The 18,773-nt window shown below is 40.0% G+C and overlaps 1 protein-coding gene across 1 annotated transcript; it reads right to left on the bottom strand.

Annotated features, from left to right (window-relative positions):
• Window positions 1-1,122: 1,122 nt before the first annotated feature.
• Window positions 1,123-13,215, bottom strand: TMIGD1 (transmembrane and immunoglobulin domain containing 1; the record flags this gene model as incomplete). Its single annotated transcript, XM_082678972.1, has 5 exons — window positions 1,123-1,140; window positions 1,693-1,733; window positions 7,509-7,787; window positions 11,213-11,491; window positions 13,134-13,215. 5 exons carry the CDS (start codon window positions 13,213-13,215, stop codon window positions 1,123-1,125), a joined length of 699 nt encoding a protein of 232 aa, XP_082535098.1.
• Between the last annotated feature and the right edge of the window lie 5,558 nt (window positions 13,216-18,773).

Below are 18,773 nucleotides of genomic sequence, written 5' to 3'. Positions count from 1 at the left end.
GAGCCTAACAGGAGGATGTGTCTGTTCTTCTTAGAAACAAAACACTGTTAAGATTTAATACATTCTGCTCATTTCTTCTCTTTGCTTCTAAGGCAATAAAGGGATTTTAACCACCTGTCTGACAGCAAGCAGCTCTCTCTCTTTCTCTTTCACTGTGGCACATTTAGCTCCTGCAACATTAGACAAAAATTTTTTTTTCTAAGATAGAGTGAGAGCACAGCAGAGACAATCAAGGGTGCTTCTGGCCAAGGCTGCCTCTCCCTATAACCCACCCCAGCTGTGTGGGAAACTGAAGCAGAGACTCTTACAGGGAAAAAAATGAAGAATGGAAGTGGGGAAAGTCAGCGATAAATAATAAGAGAGCTGCAATTTTAAATTAACGTATATGAGAAGAGTACAGGCTGATTCATAATATCGCTGGATCTATGCAAATGACTATGCAAAAAGAACAAAGGATACTAGGAAACAAACATGCTATCCCCTGTCCCCTGCCGTTTTCATCTTCCTCACCACACAAAACTCACAAAGTTTGTGACTGTCAACCACGGTAAGATGAGAAAAATAAGGACATATGTTGTTTTTTATAATACTGAATTTTTTCCATTTAAAGGAGTACTTTATATTCTGAGATTATATCCTTCCTTTTTTAGTCCTAGAACATTTCTTTTTTGAAATGACAGTGAAGGTAGATATAATTGATATTACTTATGTGTTTCCTTGGCAACTTTAGAAATTGATCCCTCTATGTTGCCCCCATCCCCCAGTTTTTTTTGGTAGTGTACTGATTTGTGAAACCCAAATGTCTGTTAATCTCCTACCTAGAAGAATACACACTAAATGTAAATGGTTACCAATCTTTTCAGGACAAATTTCAATTAATTGACATATCCTTCAAGGAGAAGACTTTAAAAATCTTATCTTTCAATCTTTACAGCTTTCTTCCTGAAAGTGTTCTTGCAAGTATATTAAATTAGTCATAATAACTACTTCTAAGTGCTTAATGAAACACTTCTTCATAACCTCTGACAATCTGACAGGAATGAACTTAGTAATAGCAATAAATACAGACGGGACTACATAAATCAAGGAGGTCCTGATGCAAAACTCTTGCCGTATTAGATGTCATCTTGGCTTTTTCATCTGAAATGAATCAAGAAATTAATTATAAAGGTGATCATAACACTAAGAAAAAAAATCAAAACAAAATTCATACTCTTGGAAAGTATGCCTCTGTTCTTTTTAGCCACTGCCCACTTCAGGTATGCTGGAGCCAACAGTCTAAAGGAAGCTCCAAAGAGGAGGCGGTATTTAGGATGAGGAATGTGGCTTCTGACCTGGTTGTGAAGGAGAATGCAGCAGTGGCTTCCCCCAGGGTAAGCTCTCTCAGACATTTACATTGTGTGGCGATAAAAGGCAGTTTGCACAAGAATTAGCCTGAAATTGCTTAAAGAAAGAGTAGGCTCAAGACCAAAGGTGTGGTCAGTTCCAAGCAACCTTCCAACCTAGCCTCACCTGTCTTCCTCTAAAGGGGAGGCAGATTCTCCTCCACCCTCCATTCTCCTCTGAACCACTTCACCTTCTAGCACCTTCCATCTCAGGAGGAGTTTGCCCAGGATGGGCTTTATGATGCACACCACTGACTGCTACCCATCTGCTTATGGAAAATCGTTGACCCCAGCCCAGAGTACTTACAGAGCTGTTCTGCTTTGAAGATCTGTATCCTTTACGCAGAGCTAAAAGCAAACAGGACAAGGGCAATGAATTTGCCTGTTTTGCTAAGGCCCACGCATAAACATTTTGAATGCATCAAGGTGGCTCAAGGGACCGGAAACCCAAACGTCTGTTAATCGTCTATGTAGAAAAATACATACCAATACAGAGGTGGCTGGCAATACAGCCACCTCTGCACTGGTCGAGGTCTTATTTCTTTGACCACATTAATCATTTTTATTTAACCTAAGAAAAGGTAATTCCACACTGGCCTTTCCTTAGAGGCTTTCTGCCACATTTGCCTGCCTTTGGCACTGGATTAACTGGTGGAGGCAAATGCATAGCATTAACCTATGCATGCAGGTCCTCTGCATCATGCTAACCAGCAAGGTTAACCATTCAACAATTCAAACTCCAGCCCACCACAGCCAGGGCATGTGGCTGTACTCAAGAGGTGAGCAGTAAGTGCCGTCTTTTTCACACAGATCTCTGAATCCAGAGCAGATGCGCCTCTATATTTATTTATTTATTGTACCAAAGGAACCATAGCAACAATAAAGAGAAATTTAAAAGGAAGAAAAATCAGCACCTACTTCTAACACCACAGCTATTTTCATTCAGGTCTTGTCCACATGCACTTCTATCCTTCTACTCTATTCTTCGTAAAGCTGTACTCATAATAGATGTACAATTTTATTCCCTTAAGCAACTTCCATTTTAGATCTCATGGGAGAGAGACCAGATCGTTCAAGTATGGTTCCTAATTCTATAGTCACTTATATAGCCAGTTCTCTGCTTTTGTTTAGATGACTTTTTAGCTTAGAATACTTAGATACCTTCATCATTCTTTTTCTTCTGGCAATCAGTCCAAATAACAAGGTCAGAAAGACCACAATACCTGCAGCAATAATGGGTTCTATTGGTACAGATGAAGCTTTATCTGTTGGAAGTGCAAACACAGGAAACGAGAAAGTTAACATTTATATGCTTCTAATTTATGTACTTCTAGTATGTCCCAGCCACGGTGCCTTGCACTTAACATTTTTCCTCTTAATTAAATTCTCCAAACAGTCCTGAAGAATTTTATTATCATTCTTTTTTATAGGCGAGGAACCGGGGGCTTTGAGTTTACTTGTCCAAAGTCACAGAACTAGTAACTAGCAGAGACAGGCTTTGAATCCACTCCTCTTTGGAAGGATAATTTATTATAATATGAATAACTCCCCAAAGTCAGATCATTTTGTGCTTGATCCATAATTTTTGCCATGCGGAAAGCAGAAGTAAGCTGAAATCAATGCTTTTTCCTGCCATTTGAAAAGCCTGAAAGATGTTGGGAGGTATCCTCGAAGGAGAGAGAGAGGCAGGAAGGTTTTAAGAGGAAGAACAGAAAAGGTGAGGAAGCTGCTGGACTAAGGAGGGAGGAACAGTGGGACCCTTGTAGCTGTGCTGTGATTGTGCCCCAGGTAGGTGACAAGACATTATACAGGGTGATTGCATAGTGCCTGCCCCTAGGAAAGTAGAACTCTAAGCATCAGCCTTCCCAATCTTGGCAAAGATTTTTATCTTTGCCTGAATGATATGGAAGAACAGAGAGTCTACTTCTAATTTGGGCTAGGAAGACACCAGCCACCTAGAAGTGAAAGCCCATTCCCTTGTTTTGTGAACACCAGGTAAGCTCAGAGCCATTTTGTACTATAGGTGCAGTCCCTGTGCTTGTAAGCTTTCCAAGAGCCTATGAAAATATTTGAGACTGGAAAAAAAAGTATTGGCTCCAAAATATGAAAATAAAGTGGCAAAGTTAATCAAAATGCATAAATGTTTAAGCATCTATAAAATGTAACTTTGTGTCGACTATCACCGAACTGTTAAATAATAATAATAACATTTAAAACTTAAGAACCAAATTAATAACTTATTTATAGAAAAATTTTAAATGTATGCAAGTTTTAAATACCCTTTCAAATTTTTACAGCCAAAAAGTATACTTAATACTTCATGTTAATATATTTGATATGGGGTGAAACGTACAAAAGTAAGAGTGCTAAGGTCAACAAAGGTATTTAAATGACTCTGTCTAAGCTCCTGGATTCTGATGCCACCCTAGGAGGGAAAGGGTCTCCAATCATGGCTAAGATAAAATTTTTGGAATTTATAGGAAATAAAGAGTGTGCTATTTATTGTATAATTGAGTTTGTAGAGTGAATGAAATCAATAGATTTTTGCTAAATGACTACTGTGTGTTAGGTGCTGTTCTTAGCCCTGAAAAAATAGGACAGGCATGGAAGGCTCCTGTGTCTGAGGAGCTCATATTCTAGTGGGAGAGACTGACATTAAAAAAAAAAAACTGCTGCAGATTGAGATAGTGTTGTAAAGGACAAAGTGTTACGAGATAGTATATGAAGGGTGAAAGGAAGAGAGAAGGGGAAGAGAAGACTTTTGATTAATCTAATTTCAAAGCCCAAGCCCTATATGCCTCAAGATTATGACATGGGGTTTATCCCTCCATAATTGTATGACACACTATTTACCTTTCAACTATTGTCTTCTCCATTATGTGTCCGGCTCAGGATAATTTTAGGGAGTAGATTAAGCATCCTTTACTTTTGCTTTCTTTTGGCTGTTGCTAAAAATTATTCTCATGACGGTGTGGGTGACACCAACCCTCTGGAGAAGCTCTTCTCAATGGGATTTCTTTCTTTTTTTTTTTTTTTAAAAAATATTTATTTATTTGGCTGCACTGGGTCTTAGTTGCGGCATGTGGGATCTTTAGTTGCAGCATGTGGGATCTAGTTCCCCGACCAGGGATTGAACCCGGGCCCCCTGCATTGGCAGCACAGAGTCTTAGCCACTGGACCACCAGGAAAGTCCCTGGGACTTCTTGTAAACCCTGACTCTGTAATAGCCAGCCCTGGGACACACCAAAGGGCATCTTACTGGGGACCCCATGAACTTATAGTGCCAAGGAAAGATGTCAAAATGAAGGAGAGGCAAAGGTGGTACAGTTGGGGGAAAAAATCAGAACTCAGTCACAGATCAGAATATTTTTACCAAGCTGAATAAAATGAAGCCACACGTGACAGCTTTCAGTCCATAAACAAACTGAAATAAACTGCCTGACCCACTGGCTCACTTTGGATTCCAAGTTTCTGTTGAAAGTGAGTTTGGAAAGTGTAACTGCATCTCTTCCCTTTACTCTCTTATTTATAACCAGATCTGGTATTTCCCCCCAACCCAACCCAGCCCATATTCATTACGGTAAAATAATCTCAACACGTGGCTAAAATCTTGTGCTCAAGAAAAGATCCGTGATGTCATTTCTCACTTTGCACAGCCTCATTTATAAACTACCCCACTGAGCGGTGAAGCTGGGAGAGCTCATGGCAAACCTGGCATTTAGCCTGAGCACCAGCATCGGAGTGCTTATGCTCCTAAGGCAGCCAATAGCCAGGCAAGTAATAACGCAGGAAGAAATGAGAAAAACCAGTTGGTTTGGAAGAGCTCAACCCCAAACAGGATTCTGCCCATGAAAGCTAATTTGCCAAGCTGGCATCCTGCTTGCCACACAAGCTGTATGTTTAATGTGACATAGAGCAATTATGATTCCTTCTTAACCAAGAGTTTGTGGGTTTGGTGGGGTTTTTTGTTTGTTTTTCTTTTCTTCTTTTTTTTTTTTTTGCGGTACACGGGGCTCTCACTCTTGTGGCCTCTCGCGTTGCGGAGCACAGGCTCTGGACGCGCAGGCTCAGCGGCCACGGCACACGGGCCCAGCCACTCCGCAGCATGTGGGATCCTCCCGGACCGGGGCACGAACCCGTGTCCCCTGCATCAGCAGGCGGACTCTCAACCACTGCGCCACCAGGGAAGCCCGTGGGTTTGGTTTTTAAAGCAAGTAGCCCCTGGGCATACTGTCACTGTTCTGCAGGAGAAATTACTGAAAGCACCAGTAATCACAGTGATGGGCATTCAACTGGCAGCCCTTCCTACCCACCAGCCACTCTATTGGTACAGTAATAAGAAGCCCTATGGTCACACGTCCAACGCTTCTGGCTGGGGTTCAATTGGCTTCCTGAGGACTGGCAAGAAAGGCAATGAGTGGCACAGAGAGGCAAATGACAAAGTGAGTGATGTTCTAACAAGATGTGGGAGCCTCAGCTTGTTCGGCTGCTTCTAGCATCCTGGCCCCAGACCAGGAAATGTGTGCGTGAGCATTATCTGCATCTGCCTCTCCAGGTATCTCGCCTTCCTCTTTCTGTATGAGTGAGAAATAAGAGGAGGGAAAGACACGTGGAGCTTCTTTTGTTCCTTGTTATTGCAGAGATCATAAACCTGGGTAGAAGAAGTATGAAGCCAAGAGAAAGAAGCTGTTTCCCCCATTCTCCCTCACTCACTTTTCTGATTAGCCTATAGGTTACAATTTCAGAGTTAGGAGTGATTTTATAGATCTGTTTTCTTATCTAGTCAGTATATTTTTCCTCTATGTGTTTATGACTTCTCTTCCGTTTGTCACTAAGCTGTTAACTCAAAAGTCCAGTTCTGGATTTCCCTGGTGGCGCAGTGGTTAAGAATCCGCCTGCCCACGCAGGGAACATGGGTTCCAACCCTAGTCCGGGAAGATCCCACATGCCGAGGAGCAACCAAGCCCGTGTGCCACGACTACCGAGCCTGCGCTCTAGAGCCTGCAAGCCACAACTACTGAGTCCGCGTGCCACAACTACTGAAGCCTGCGCGCCTAGGGCCTGTGCTCCACAACAAGAGAAGCCACCGCAATGAGAAGCCCACGCACCGCAACGAAGAGTAGCCCCCGCTCGCCGCAACTAGAGAAAGCCCGTGCGCAGCAATGAAGACCCAACACAGGCAAATAAAAAAAAAAAAGTCCAGTTCCTACAAACCTTGTTGCCTAGGAAAATTCATGGAAATACTCCTCCATAAAAGCCAAACAGAACTGTCTTCTACTACTTGATTCTAGAAAAGGACCTTTGCTCAAAAAGCAGTATCCTATATGGAATGGGAATAATTCCCCTAAAAGAAACAACTAGAATTCCTTGGATCGAGATAATTCTCCAAAGAAAATCCTAGCTACTAATCATAATTGTCATCATCATTAGTTGTCGCAAAAAATATTTACTGAGCATCTCTCTGAGTTTTGTACTATTTTAGATGTTACTTAAAAAAAGAGTTACCGGGCTTCCCTGGTGGCGCAGTGGTTGAGAGTCCGCCTGCCGATGCAGGGGACGCGGGTTCGTGCCCCGGTGTGGGAAGATCCCACATGGCGCGGAGCGGCTGGGCCCGTGAGCCATGGCCGCTGAGCCTGCGCGTCCGGAGCCTGTGCTCCGCAACGGGAGAGGACACAGCAGTGAGAGGCCCGCGTACCGCAAAAAAAAAAAAAAAAAAAAAAAAAAAGAGTTACCTTTGTGGATGGACCGCAAAAGTATTACGCTCTCTGTCGATTTGACAGAGAAAGACAAATACTGTATGTTATCACTTATATGTGGAAAAAAAATAAATGAATGTATAAAACAAAACAGAAACAGACTCACAGATATAGAAAACAAACTAGTGGATACCAGTGAGGAGAGGGAAGGAGAGAGGGGCAAGATAGGGCTATAGGACTATGAGATACAAACTCTGTGTGTAAGCAACAAGGATATATTGTACAACACTGGGAAATATAGCCATTGTTTTGTAATAATGTGAAAGGGAGTATAATCTATAAAAATATTAAGTCACTATGCTGTACATCTGAAACTAACATAATATGGTAAATCAACTATATTTCAGTAAATAAACAATAGAGTTACCTTTGACAATAAGGTGAAAGTCCTTGGTCTTCGTTTCTATAAGTGAATTTGCAATACAGCTGTAGGTTCCATTGTCAGATTTCTTGACTTTGGTGATTGACAGTTGAAGATACTCACTTGTCTGTTGGATTTGGTGATGGTTTTTCTCTAAATTCAAGAAGCCACTGTTTTTGTACCACATCATTTGAGGCTGGGGGTTGGATTTCACATTGCAAACCAACTTCACATCACTGCCTTCCTCAGCTGTTTGGAAGTCGTTTCCACTTAGGAGAGGAGGAACTGCAAGACGCAAGCATTTAAGTTTAATTAGCAGATAAGCAGTAGTTTATTGCCGGTGTTCAAGATGTCCCTTCAGTCTATCTCATGTAGTCATTCATTTATTTGACAAAAATTTATTGAGTACCTACTGTATGGCAAGCACTGGGCTAGGAACCAGGGGTACAATGGTAAATAACATACATCCAGTTTCAAACTTAATAGCACTTTTAATGTGGTGGGGAAGATAAACCATGAAACAAATGTATATAATAATGAATCTGTATTAAGTAGACAATTTGTAACACACGGAACAATAACCATACTTGTCCTGGCCAGAGATTTACCAACGCATATTTGCATTTCCTCAATGATCTTCTAGAAATAATGTCCTTCTATCAGAAGGCACTCCAGTCGTGGCAACTCTGGCATCCATGGAAGGTGAGCATAACCTTGAGTCCCACTCAACCTTCTGTGTGAGCAACTTCTTATTCCCGTCATGATAAGGACATCTGTAGACCCATAGATTGTCAAACACATTTATCTTCACCAAATGATTCCAACCCTTACTACCACCAGGGCTTTCCAACATCTAGGGGGAGAAATGGCTGAACTGACTCTCCCCTCTTCTCCATGCTCCTTGCATTTTTTTGGCCAAGGTACAGAAGAGTAATAAAATGCATGAAAAGTGGGCAGTAGGAAAGAGATAGACGCAGAGAAGGAGGGAAAAAAGGAGCTTGTATAATCTGCACGCTGAATAATTAGACCCTGAGTAGGCTGTGCTATTAATAGCTCTCTCAGAAGAATGACATTTTATTGCTCTTTGGAATGTGTTTGAATTCTGTATTCATGTCCAACAAGAATGTTATATGGTATTCAGATAGTTGTTCCTTTTTATTTAACTATTTAAAATTAATTTTTAAGCATATCGGCTCTACATGAGCATTCCCTTTTAAAAGTATTAGTACATTTCAGATAAAGTTAAGGTCCTCCTTGACTCCATCCTGGTCACTTCCTGACTCCCCAGAGACACCCAGTGCTATGAGTTTGATGTAAATACTTGCAGATCTTTTTTTTTTTAAATAGTATTTTAAAAATACATATGATATTCCCATAGGAAATATATTGTATTATTCTAGGAGGGTGAGAAGTGTTTACATAAAAGACTTCACTCTCTCAACAATTGCACGCTTTGAGATATATTCATGTTGAACCACATAATTCCAGCTCATTGCTTTTAGAGTGCTATAGTATAATATCTGACTCTTTAATTATTTTATTTTGATGGGCATCAGGTTATTTTCATTTTAAGATGCTAAACAGTGCTTCAATAAACATCCTTGTAAAAAAAAGTATGGGCTCAGGACAGAACCCTGTGTAGTGACTATAATCTAAAGACTAAAAGCAAAAACAAGGAGAAAAATGTGACCAGATGTTTAGCAAATATTTAAATAAAATCTAAAAGGAAAAGTCCAAAAAAATCCTTGTATATGTCTCTTTACGCATATGTGCACGTATTTCTCTAAGGTTAACATCTCAAAGCAGAAACGCTGGGTCATAGGGTAGGTGCACTTTAAATTTTGATAGGTATTGCGAAAGAGGTGGTCTCAATTTATACTTTCAGCAACAACATTATAAAAGAAGTTTCTGCACACCCTCCTCAAATAGTGTATTATCAAGTTTCCATTGAGTTCTTGGTCTGCCATTTATAACAATAATCCATAATACTCAAGATTGTACATGATATTCTTGTCACTTTATGACTTTATCTTAATTTATTGATTGATGAGTTTGTGTCAGTTATTGTCACTATGAATCACTGACCAACTGGGTTTTTTTTCTATATATGTGCAACGATGATAATATTAAATGTGGAATCAGGCTGGGAAACTGAAAATCATTTTTTTAAGCCACTGAATCATATTATCAGCATTTCTACTGCGTCTCTCTTGAGAAGGTTACAGTGGGAAGAGCACTAGATTAGGAGCCTGGGGATTTGTTTTCTGTTCTCAGTTCCAGATGTGATAATTAGGGCCTTCATTCTGGGCCTCAGTTTTCTTGTCTGTCATTTTATAAGGATTACAAAAGCTCCAAGGTATGCTGATAGTCTTGGATTCTAACAAAGTCGCCAAGAGATAGCTTGTTAAAAATCACATTTTATCAATTCATAGGAAATAAAAAGCAAAGCTCCTTTGCCCAGAAACATGTAAGTGATTCACTCTGGAAGCCCAAGCTGCAGGATACCAGCAGATTCCAGTACTGGATTCCTTGGCATTTTCCCCACCCTTTTATCTCAGGAACAATGGCATCAATTTTTCACAGAAAAGTTTGCTGAGCTCATGGGATCAAATGGCTTTGACATTTTATTACTAGGTTCCAAGTCCAGAGCTCTTTCTACCAGACCACACCATATTATCACCCTTACTCACATCACCCCTCACCACACACTATCCACACCCCCCTCACGTAGAACCAGTTTTCCACCCAAACCACCTACGTGATCACCTCCGTAGACTCATTCGGAGGACGACTAACCTCAGATAGTTCCACCAATGGCTTACCAGTACCTGGAACCCAAATATCAAAGAGCTTCACCTTTGAGAGTTTAAGGTGATGTTAAAAGATTGCCAATGAATATCTTTCTAAGTAGAACACAAAAGCTAGAAAAACGTTTAAGAAAGAAAAGATTGGTAATTTTAAATACACAAACATTTAAAATTTCAATATGGCAAAAAAAAAAAAGAACTATTTTAAAATGTCAGAAATAAATAGACGAGGGGCTTCCCTGGTGGCGCAGTGGTTGAGAGTCCGCCTGCCAATGCAGGGGACACGGGTTCGTGCCCCGGTCCGGGAAGATCCCACATGCTGCGGAGCGGATGGGTCCGTGAGCCATGGCCACTGAGGCTGCGCGTCCGGAGCCTGTGCTCTGCGACGGGAGAGGCCACAACAGTGAAAGGCCCGCGTACCGCAAAAAAATAAAAAAATAAAATAAAATTAAAATAAAAATAAAATGAATAGACGAAATACTTATCATTCAAAATGATAAAAGGCTAATTTCCTTAATGTACAAAGCGCTTATACAAATCAATAAGAAAAAGGCAAATAACCTAATAGAAAAATGGGTAAAGGACATGAGCAAGCATTTTGCAGACAAGAACCGTGAAAAGCTAATGCATTTACGAAAAGGTGAACACCCTCATTCCTGATTTAGAAAATGAAAATAAAATTTCAAGTCAGGCTGGCAGATTCTTAGCGCTTGAGGATACTCAGGCTCATGAGGGTGTGGGAAACAGGCACCCTCATGCAATGTTGTGGGATCATAAATAGGGCAATTGGGCAGTATCAAGCAAATGTTAAAATACACATACTCTTTAGACCCAGATTTCATCTACCACTTAGTGTAGTACACACAACACAGACTAACTAGCAGTTTCTTTCCCCTCACTCACAAATGACATTCAGCACCACTGAGATGGATGTCGACTGATTCCTCCTCAGCTTGCAGGTAAAGGTGATGCCGTTGTCATTTTCACTGATGGAAGTGACACAGACAGAGCTTGAGTTGATTTTGTTTCCAGATTTCAAATCCACTCTCCCATCTTCGCGGTACCAGAGAAGTTCTTCTTCTCTGGTATGGTTTTGAACAGCACAGTTCAGAGATTCTTCGAGGCCAGGCTCAGTGTCCAGAATATAGTTTTCAGTTTTACCATTCACGGTTAAAACAGAACCTGGGAGTGCAGGAAGAAACTATTAAGATAGAGTGAACAATCTAAATGACCATAATTAGAGAATTGGTTAAATATGTTACATCGGTACAATGAAATGCTCTGCAATGATTAAAAATAGTCATATTGAGCTATGCGATTTTACAAGGAAAAGATCGAAAAAGGATTATTAATTTAAAAAAGGAAAAGGTTAAAAAATGAGGGTTACCAAATTTTGCTGCACATTGGAATCATCTGGGGATCTTCAAAAATGTACTCATGCCTGGCTCCCACCCCCAGACGTTCTGACTAATTAATATTAGTGTAACCTGGGCACTGGGGTTTTTAAAAAGCTCCCAGGTGATTCTAGTATGCAGAGAAGTTTGAGAACCACTGGGTTAGAAAACAATATGTATGGAATTACCCCATCTATACACACAAACACACACACACACACATGCACACACATATACATATATATATATGTATACATATATATATATGGACAAGTCTTGGGAAAATCCTATCTATATATTGACTAGGATGGATAAAAATAGAGAAAACGGTGGAGAAATAGTTACCAGATCTAAATTGTTTATTTCAAGTGCTTGGAAATAGCATAGTAAGGGGATGGGAGTGGGGAAATACAAAGGAGAAAGAAAGAGCAAAATGGAAAAATATTTAAGACATAATATTAGGTGAATAGGCAGAATGTAAAGTACGTCTCTAACAATTCCTATAAATATATCAAAATTGAATATGCATATGGGCAAAAGCTACTTTGAAAACATTTTTGATTAGATGATGGGATTATAGACAAATTTGGTTTTGTATATCTGATGTTTCGCTGTTATACTGACAGTGTAGTACAATAAGATGTTTAAACATCTGTGGTTTGTGTGGTAAAGCTGTTGTTGTGGGGTGGATGATTAGGATATACAGCAGTTAATTTTTACCTCTGATTTTTAGAAATCCATTGTAACATACCTAAATTTCAGTTTGTACTTTCCTCATTTAGAAGCAAGTAACAAAGCTAAAAAATGACTTTAGCTGCCACAAACTTGCCCCCTGTGTATCATTTGTTAATATATTCTGTAAATGCGTTAACTTTTCCTGTAAAAAGCATGAACTACTGGTGATTGCTGCCTAGCATTTTTTTAAAACCTGGAAGAATATACATCAAAACGTTGAGTGGTTATCTCTTGATGATGGGATTTGGGGGGATTTTTACTTTTCTTTATTCTTTTATATATTTCCTAACTTATATTACAGTGACTGCTTATCACTTTTTGAATCAAGAAGGAAAAAGGTATTTCCAGGTTGGGGTGGGGAGCAAACATAGAAAAGATTTTCGTGTATGTTGTACGCTCAGATAAAGAGCAGAGGTTTATTTTAGGTATGATTAGTAATGAAATGCATTAAAATGTAGGAAAATTCTGGCTGTGGCTCTGGAGAGAATAAAATACTTCAACCCTGTCTTATAATATCAGAACCATAAAAATATTTTTCCACTTAATTTTTCACTGTTTTATCTGACTTCTGTACTCTGAGCCATACCAACTGTGTAATCATTCCAGTTTGGATTCTGTATTTTCCCAAAGCCCCCAATCATTTTATAATCTGAAATTTTCTTCATTTAAAAAGAAGCCCAAAAGTATTAACTTACTTGTCATCTCATGTGGCAGAAATAAAATCACTAAGAGAAGAAATCTGTACATTTGCATTAGGCTGCTGGTCTTCCATGCCATGTTTAATGAATTTAAGTCTGATCTGCTGGGGGAAAAAGAGTGCATTTGGTTCTGCACTTTGGTCTACACTGAGCTTATGAACCTCCTCTTGTCTATTATATATTTAAAATGAAGTCCCAGATGAGTCATCCCAGTTATAATGGTACTATTTCTAGTTTTTAATTAAACAATCTTGTTCTGACTACTAAGTTCAAAGTACTTCTAGTATTAGGTTTCTGTTTTTTTTTTTTTTTTTGCGATACGCGGGCCTCGCACTGTTGCGGCCTCTCCCGTTGCAGAGCACAGGCTCCGGACGCGCAGGCTCAGCGGCCATGGCTCACGGGCCCAGCCACTTCGCGGCATGTGGGATCTTTCCGGACCGGGGCACGAACCCGTGTCCCCTGCATCGGCAGGCGGACTCTCAACCACTGCGCCACCAGGGAAGCCCGTATTAGGGGTTTTTTAAAAGACAGCAAAAAAACGAAACCACAAGGAAATAGGCCATAAAACAGAGGGTAGCTACAGAGCAGCCCCGGGGAAGGTGAAACCAGCCTTCCTTAGAGACATTGATAGAATGTCATTTTAACAGTAAGAAAAGTGAAATTTCCTTTCTGCTCAGATAGCCTCTGCTGAACAAAGTAATTCTTGTCTTGAAAGCCTCCCTTGGGTCATTTTTCATAAAGTTGCTCTCTGCTAATAGAGGGTTTTTGAAACTGTTCCAAATCACATAGATTCAAATGGTTTGTACCTTAGAAAAGACTCAATTCGAACATGGCCTCTAGTCTTTTTTTAAAGATTTATTTATTATTTATTTATTTAATTTATTTTTGGCTGTGTCGGGTCTTAGTTGCAGCACACGGGATCTTTGTTGTGGTGCGTGGGCTTCTCTCTAGTTGTGGCGCGCAAGCTTAGTTGCCCCATGGCATGTGGGATTTTAGTCCCCTGACCAAGGACTGAACCCGCGTTCCCTGCATTGTAAGGCAGATTCTTTACCACTGGACCACCAGTGAAGTCCCAGCCTCAAGCTTTAAACCACATTAATCTCTGCTTTCCCCCTTCCCTCCACCCCTCATAACACTCTTCCCCCTTGACCCAGTATAGGCTAAAAAGAATAAATAACAAAGGCCTCTTTTCTCCCTTCTTCTGCGCTTTTCCTGCTGCCATCTCTCTCCCAAAGATATTCCCTGCTTCCATCTGGGAGAAACATGTACTTATTACTTCCTTTTAGGAGTATCACTATAAATACAATAGAAACACATATGGAATGTTTTCTAAGCAACAGGCAGTGTGCTAAACACTTTACATACATTATTTCAATCCCAGTTAAGCCCCTAACAAGCTTCTTGAGGTCATTTCTAAAGGTTTTGAGAGATTATATAATTTGACCAAATGTCAAATTACATGATCTGTAAATGTCAGGGTGACGATTCTAACCCAGGACTCCTAAAGCAATGTTCTTCACCATGCTGCTGCCTAGGTAAACATTATCTCCCTTAAAGAAACTGCTGTTAATCCCTTCCTGTCCCTGTCCACTCCAAAGACCTCAGCAACTTGGAGTTTTGTCCTCTTAACACAAATATAAAACTTCAAGAGCTGGAACATACCTATGACTTTTGGGGGCTGGCTCTGCTCCTCCCCATGCCAGGCCTGTCCTGCCAGGAGCAAGTTTCATTCCTGCCAGGCTCACTCTTTCTGGCTGGCATGTCTTCATCAATCTTTCAGTAAGATGCTATTAGAAATAATATTGATTCTTTTATAATTTAAAAATTTTGTCAGTAAGATTTCCAATACAGCACTGTTAACAGTGATGATTTCAGAATTTGGTCATTAATAGAGTTTTCTCAAGCACTATCCACTGTAGATGCTGAGTAAACGGTGAGAGTGTGAGCTTCTTAGCAGACCTCACCCTACCCTATTAAGGAGGATGATTGCTGTCTCCCTTTCTCTTCCACCCCATTAAGACAACAACTTTTCAAAATGAATTTCTCTCACTTGATTTGTTTTTAATTTTCATGACCCTTTACTTTCTATACAAGACAAAGTCTTACCGCTTACCCACTGAGCTCTGAAAGCTGACTTCCTTGGCCAATCGTTCCTCCGTCTGGGAACCCTGAATCCTTTTCCTGTTACCATCTTTATAATACTTGAATTTGAACACTTTATGACAGTAGGGTCAAGTAAATAAGGTACATTGGGTTCAAAGTCTGTTTCTCTTTGTGGATTCTTAGAGAAGAGAGTAATTGGGAAAGGCATCTTCTTAAGATCCAAGTTTTTCTGTGTACTTAAGTTACTGGGTGGGGCCAGGTATTACTAACAAGGATGTAATTGTTCCAAGAAAGCCTGACCTTGTGCAAAAATTGTAGCAAACCTCACTGAGAGTTGTCATGCTCAAGTTAGAAGGCTGTGCTTGATAATCTGACAGCCTGAGAATTGTGATAGGGCAAGTCTGAGGGGAGTCTGATTTTCATAGCAGCTGAAACACTGGAAGATTCCACACAACTTAAATAATGCTGGAAAAATATTACTTACCACTGGCAACCCAAGTGTAGTATATAAGCTGTGCTAAGACAGGCATGGCAGGGGAAAGTTTTATCCCTTTGAGGCTCTCAACTGACTGAGAATCCTTGCTTTACACTTTCAAGAATTAGTAATTTGAAGATAACATTTTTATTTATTTATTTATTTATTATTTATTTATTATACAGCAGGTTCTTATTAGTCATCAATTTTATACACATCAGTGTATACATGCCATCCTACTCTCCCAATTCAGCACACCACCATCCCCACCCTCCCACGGCTTTCCCCCCTTGGTGTCCATATGTTTGTTCTCTACATCTGTGTCTCAATTTCTGCCCTGCAAACCGGTTCATCTGTACCATTTTTCTAGGTTCTACATATATGTGTTAATATACAATATTTGTTTTTCTCTTTCAGACTTACTTCACTCTGTATGACAGTTTCTAGATCCATCCACGTCTCAACAAATGACCCAATTTCGCTCCTTTTTATGGCTGAGTAATATTCCATTGTATATATGTACAACATCTTCTTTACCCATTCATCTGTCGATGGGCATTTAGGTTGCTTCCATGACCTGGCTATTGTAAGTAGTGCTGTAATGAATATTGGGGTGCATGTGTCTTTTTGAATTGTGGTTTTCTCTGAGTATATGCCCAGTAGTGGGATTGCTGGGTCATATGGTAATTCTATTTTTAGTTTTTTAAGGAACCTCCATACTGTTCTCCATAATGGCTGTATCAGTTTACATTCCCACCAACAGTTCAAGAGGGTTCCTTTTTCTCCACACCCTCTCCAGCATTTGTTGTTTGTAGATTTTCTGATGATGCCCGTTCTAACTGGTGTGAGGCGATACCTCATTGTAGTTTTTTTATTTTTTTATTTTTTTGCGGTACGCAGGCCTCTCACTGTCGCAGCCTCTCCCATTGCAGAGCACAGGCTCCGGACGCGCAGGCTCAGCGGCCATGGCTCATGGACCCAGCCGCTCCGCGGCATGTGGGATCCTCACAGACCAGGGCATGAACCTGTGTCCCCTGCATCGGCAGGCAGACCCTCAACCACTGAACCACCAGGGAAGCCCCTCATTGTAGTTTTGATTTGCATTTCTCTAATAATTAGTGATGTTGAGCAGCTTTTCACGTGCTTCTTGGCCATCTGTATGTCTTCTTTAGAGAAATGTGTATTTAGGTCTTCTGCCCATTTTTGGATTGGGTTGTTTGTTTTTTTAATATTGAGCTGCATGAGCTGTTTATATATTTTGGAGATTAATCCTTTGTCGGTTGATTCGTTTGCAAATATTTTCTCCCATTCTGAGGGTTGTATTTTCATCTTGTTTATGGTTTCCTTTGCTGTGCAAAAGCTTTTAAGTTTCATTAGGTCCCATTTGTTTATTTTTGTTTTTATTTCCATTACTCTAGGAGGTGGATCAGAAAAGATCTTGCTGTGATTTATGTCAGAGAGTGTTCTTGCTATGTTTTCCTCTAAGAGTTTTATAGTGTCCGGTCTTGCATTTAGGTCTCTAATCCACTTTGAGTTTATGGTGTTAGGGAGTGTCCTAATTTCATTCTTTTACATGTAGCTGTCCAGTTTTCCCAGCACCACTTATTGAAGAGACTGTCTTTTCTCCATTGTATATCCTTGCCTCCTTTGTCATAGATTAGTTGACCATAGGTGCGTGGGTTTACCTCTGGGCTTGTTTCTATCTTGTTCCATTGATCTATGTTTCTGTTTTTGTGTCAGTACCATATTGTCTTGATTACTGTAGCTTTGTAGTATAATCTGAAGTCAAGGAGTCTGATTCCTCCAGCTCCGTTTTTTTCCCTCAAGACTGCTTTGGCTATTTGGGGTCTTTTTTTTTTTTTTTTTTTTTTTGCGGTACGTGGGCCTCTCACCGCTGTGGCCTCTCCCGTTGCGGAGCACAGGCTCTGGACACGCAGGCTCAGCGGCCATGGCTCACGGGCCCAGCCACTCCACGGCATGTGGGATCCTCCTGGACCGGGGCACGAACCCGTGTCCCCTACATCAGCAGGCAGACTCTCAACCACTGCACCACCAGAGAAGCCCCTATTTGGGGTCTTTTATGTCTTCATACAAATTTTAAGATTTTTTGTTCTAGTTCTGTAAAAAATGTCATTGGTAATTTGATAGGGATTGCATTGAATCTGTAGATTGCTTTGGGTAGTAGAGTCATTTTCACAATATTGATTGATTATTCCAATCCAAGAACATGGTATATCTCTCCATCTGTTGGTATCATCTTTCATTTCTTTCATCAGTGTATTATAGTTTTCTGCATACACGTCTTTTGTCTCCCTAGGTAGGTTAATCCTAGGTATTTTATTCTTTTTGTTACAATGGTAAATGGGAGTGTTTCCTTAATTTCTTTTTGAGATTTTTCATCATTAGTGTATAGGAATGCCAGAGATTTCTGTGCATTAGTTTTATATCCTGCTACTTTACCAAATTCATTGACTAGCTCTAGTAGTTTTCTGGTGGCGTCTTTAGGATTCTCTATGTATAGTATCATGTCATCTGCAAACAGTGACAGTTTTACTTCTTCTTTTCCAATTTGTATTCCTTTTATTTCTTTTTCTTCTCTGATTGCCATGGCTAGGACTTCCAAAACTATGTTGAATAATGAAGATAACATTTTTAATTGGTTTAAAATACATATGTTTATGATATCACTTATACATGGAATCTAAAATATGACACAAATGAACTTATCTACGAAACAGAAACAAACTCACAGACATAGAGAAGAGACTGTGGTTGCCAAGTGGGAGGAGAGAGGCAAAGAGATGGACTGGGAGTTTGGGGTTAGTAGATGTAATTATATATAGAATGGGTAAACAACACGGTCCTACTGTATAGCACAGGGAGCTATGTACAATATTCTGTGATAAACCGTAATGGAAAAGAATATGAAAAAGAATGTATATATATGTATAACTGAATCACTTTGCTGTACAGCAGAAATTAACACAACATTGTAAGTCAACTACACTTCGATAAAAGAAATTTTTAAAAATACATGTTTATGGTGTTGTTGCAACATG

This window comes from Grampus griseus, assembly GCF_964374135.1.
Source record: "Grampus griseus genome assembly, chromosome: 20".
NCBI classification, from domain to species: Eukaryota; Metazoa; Chordata; class Mammalia; order Artiodactyla; family Delphinidae; genus Grampus; species Grampus griseus.
This window is presented reverse-complemented; position numbering and strand designations above follow the sequence as displayed.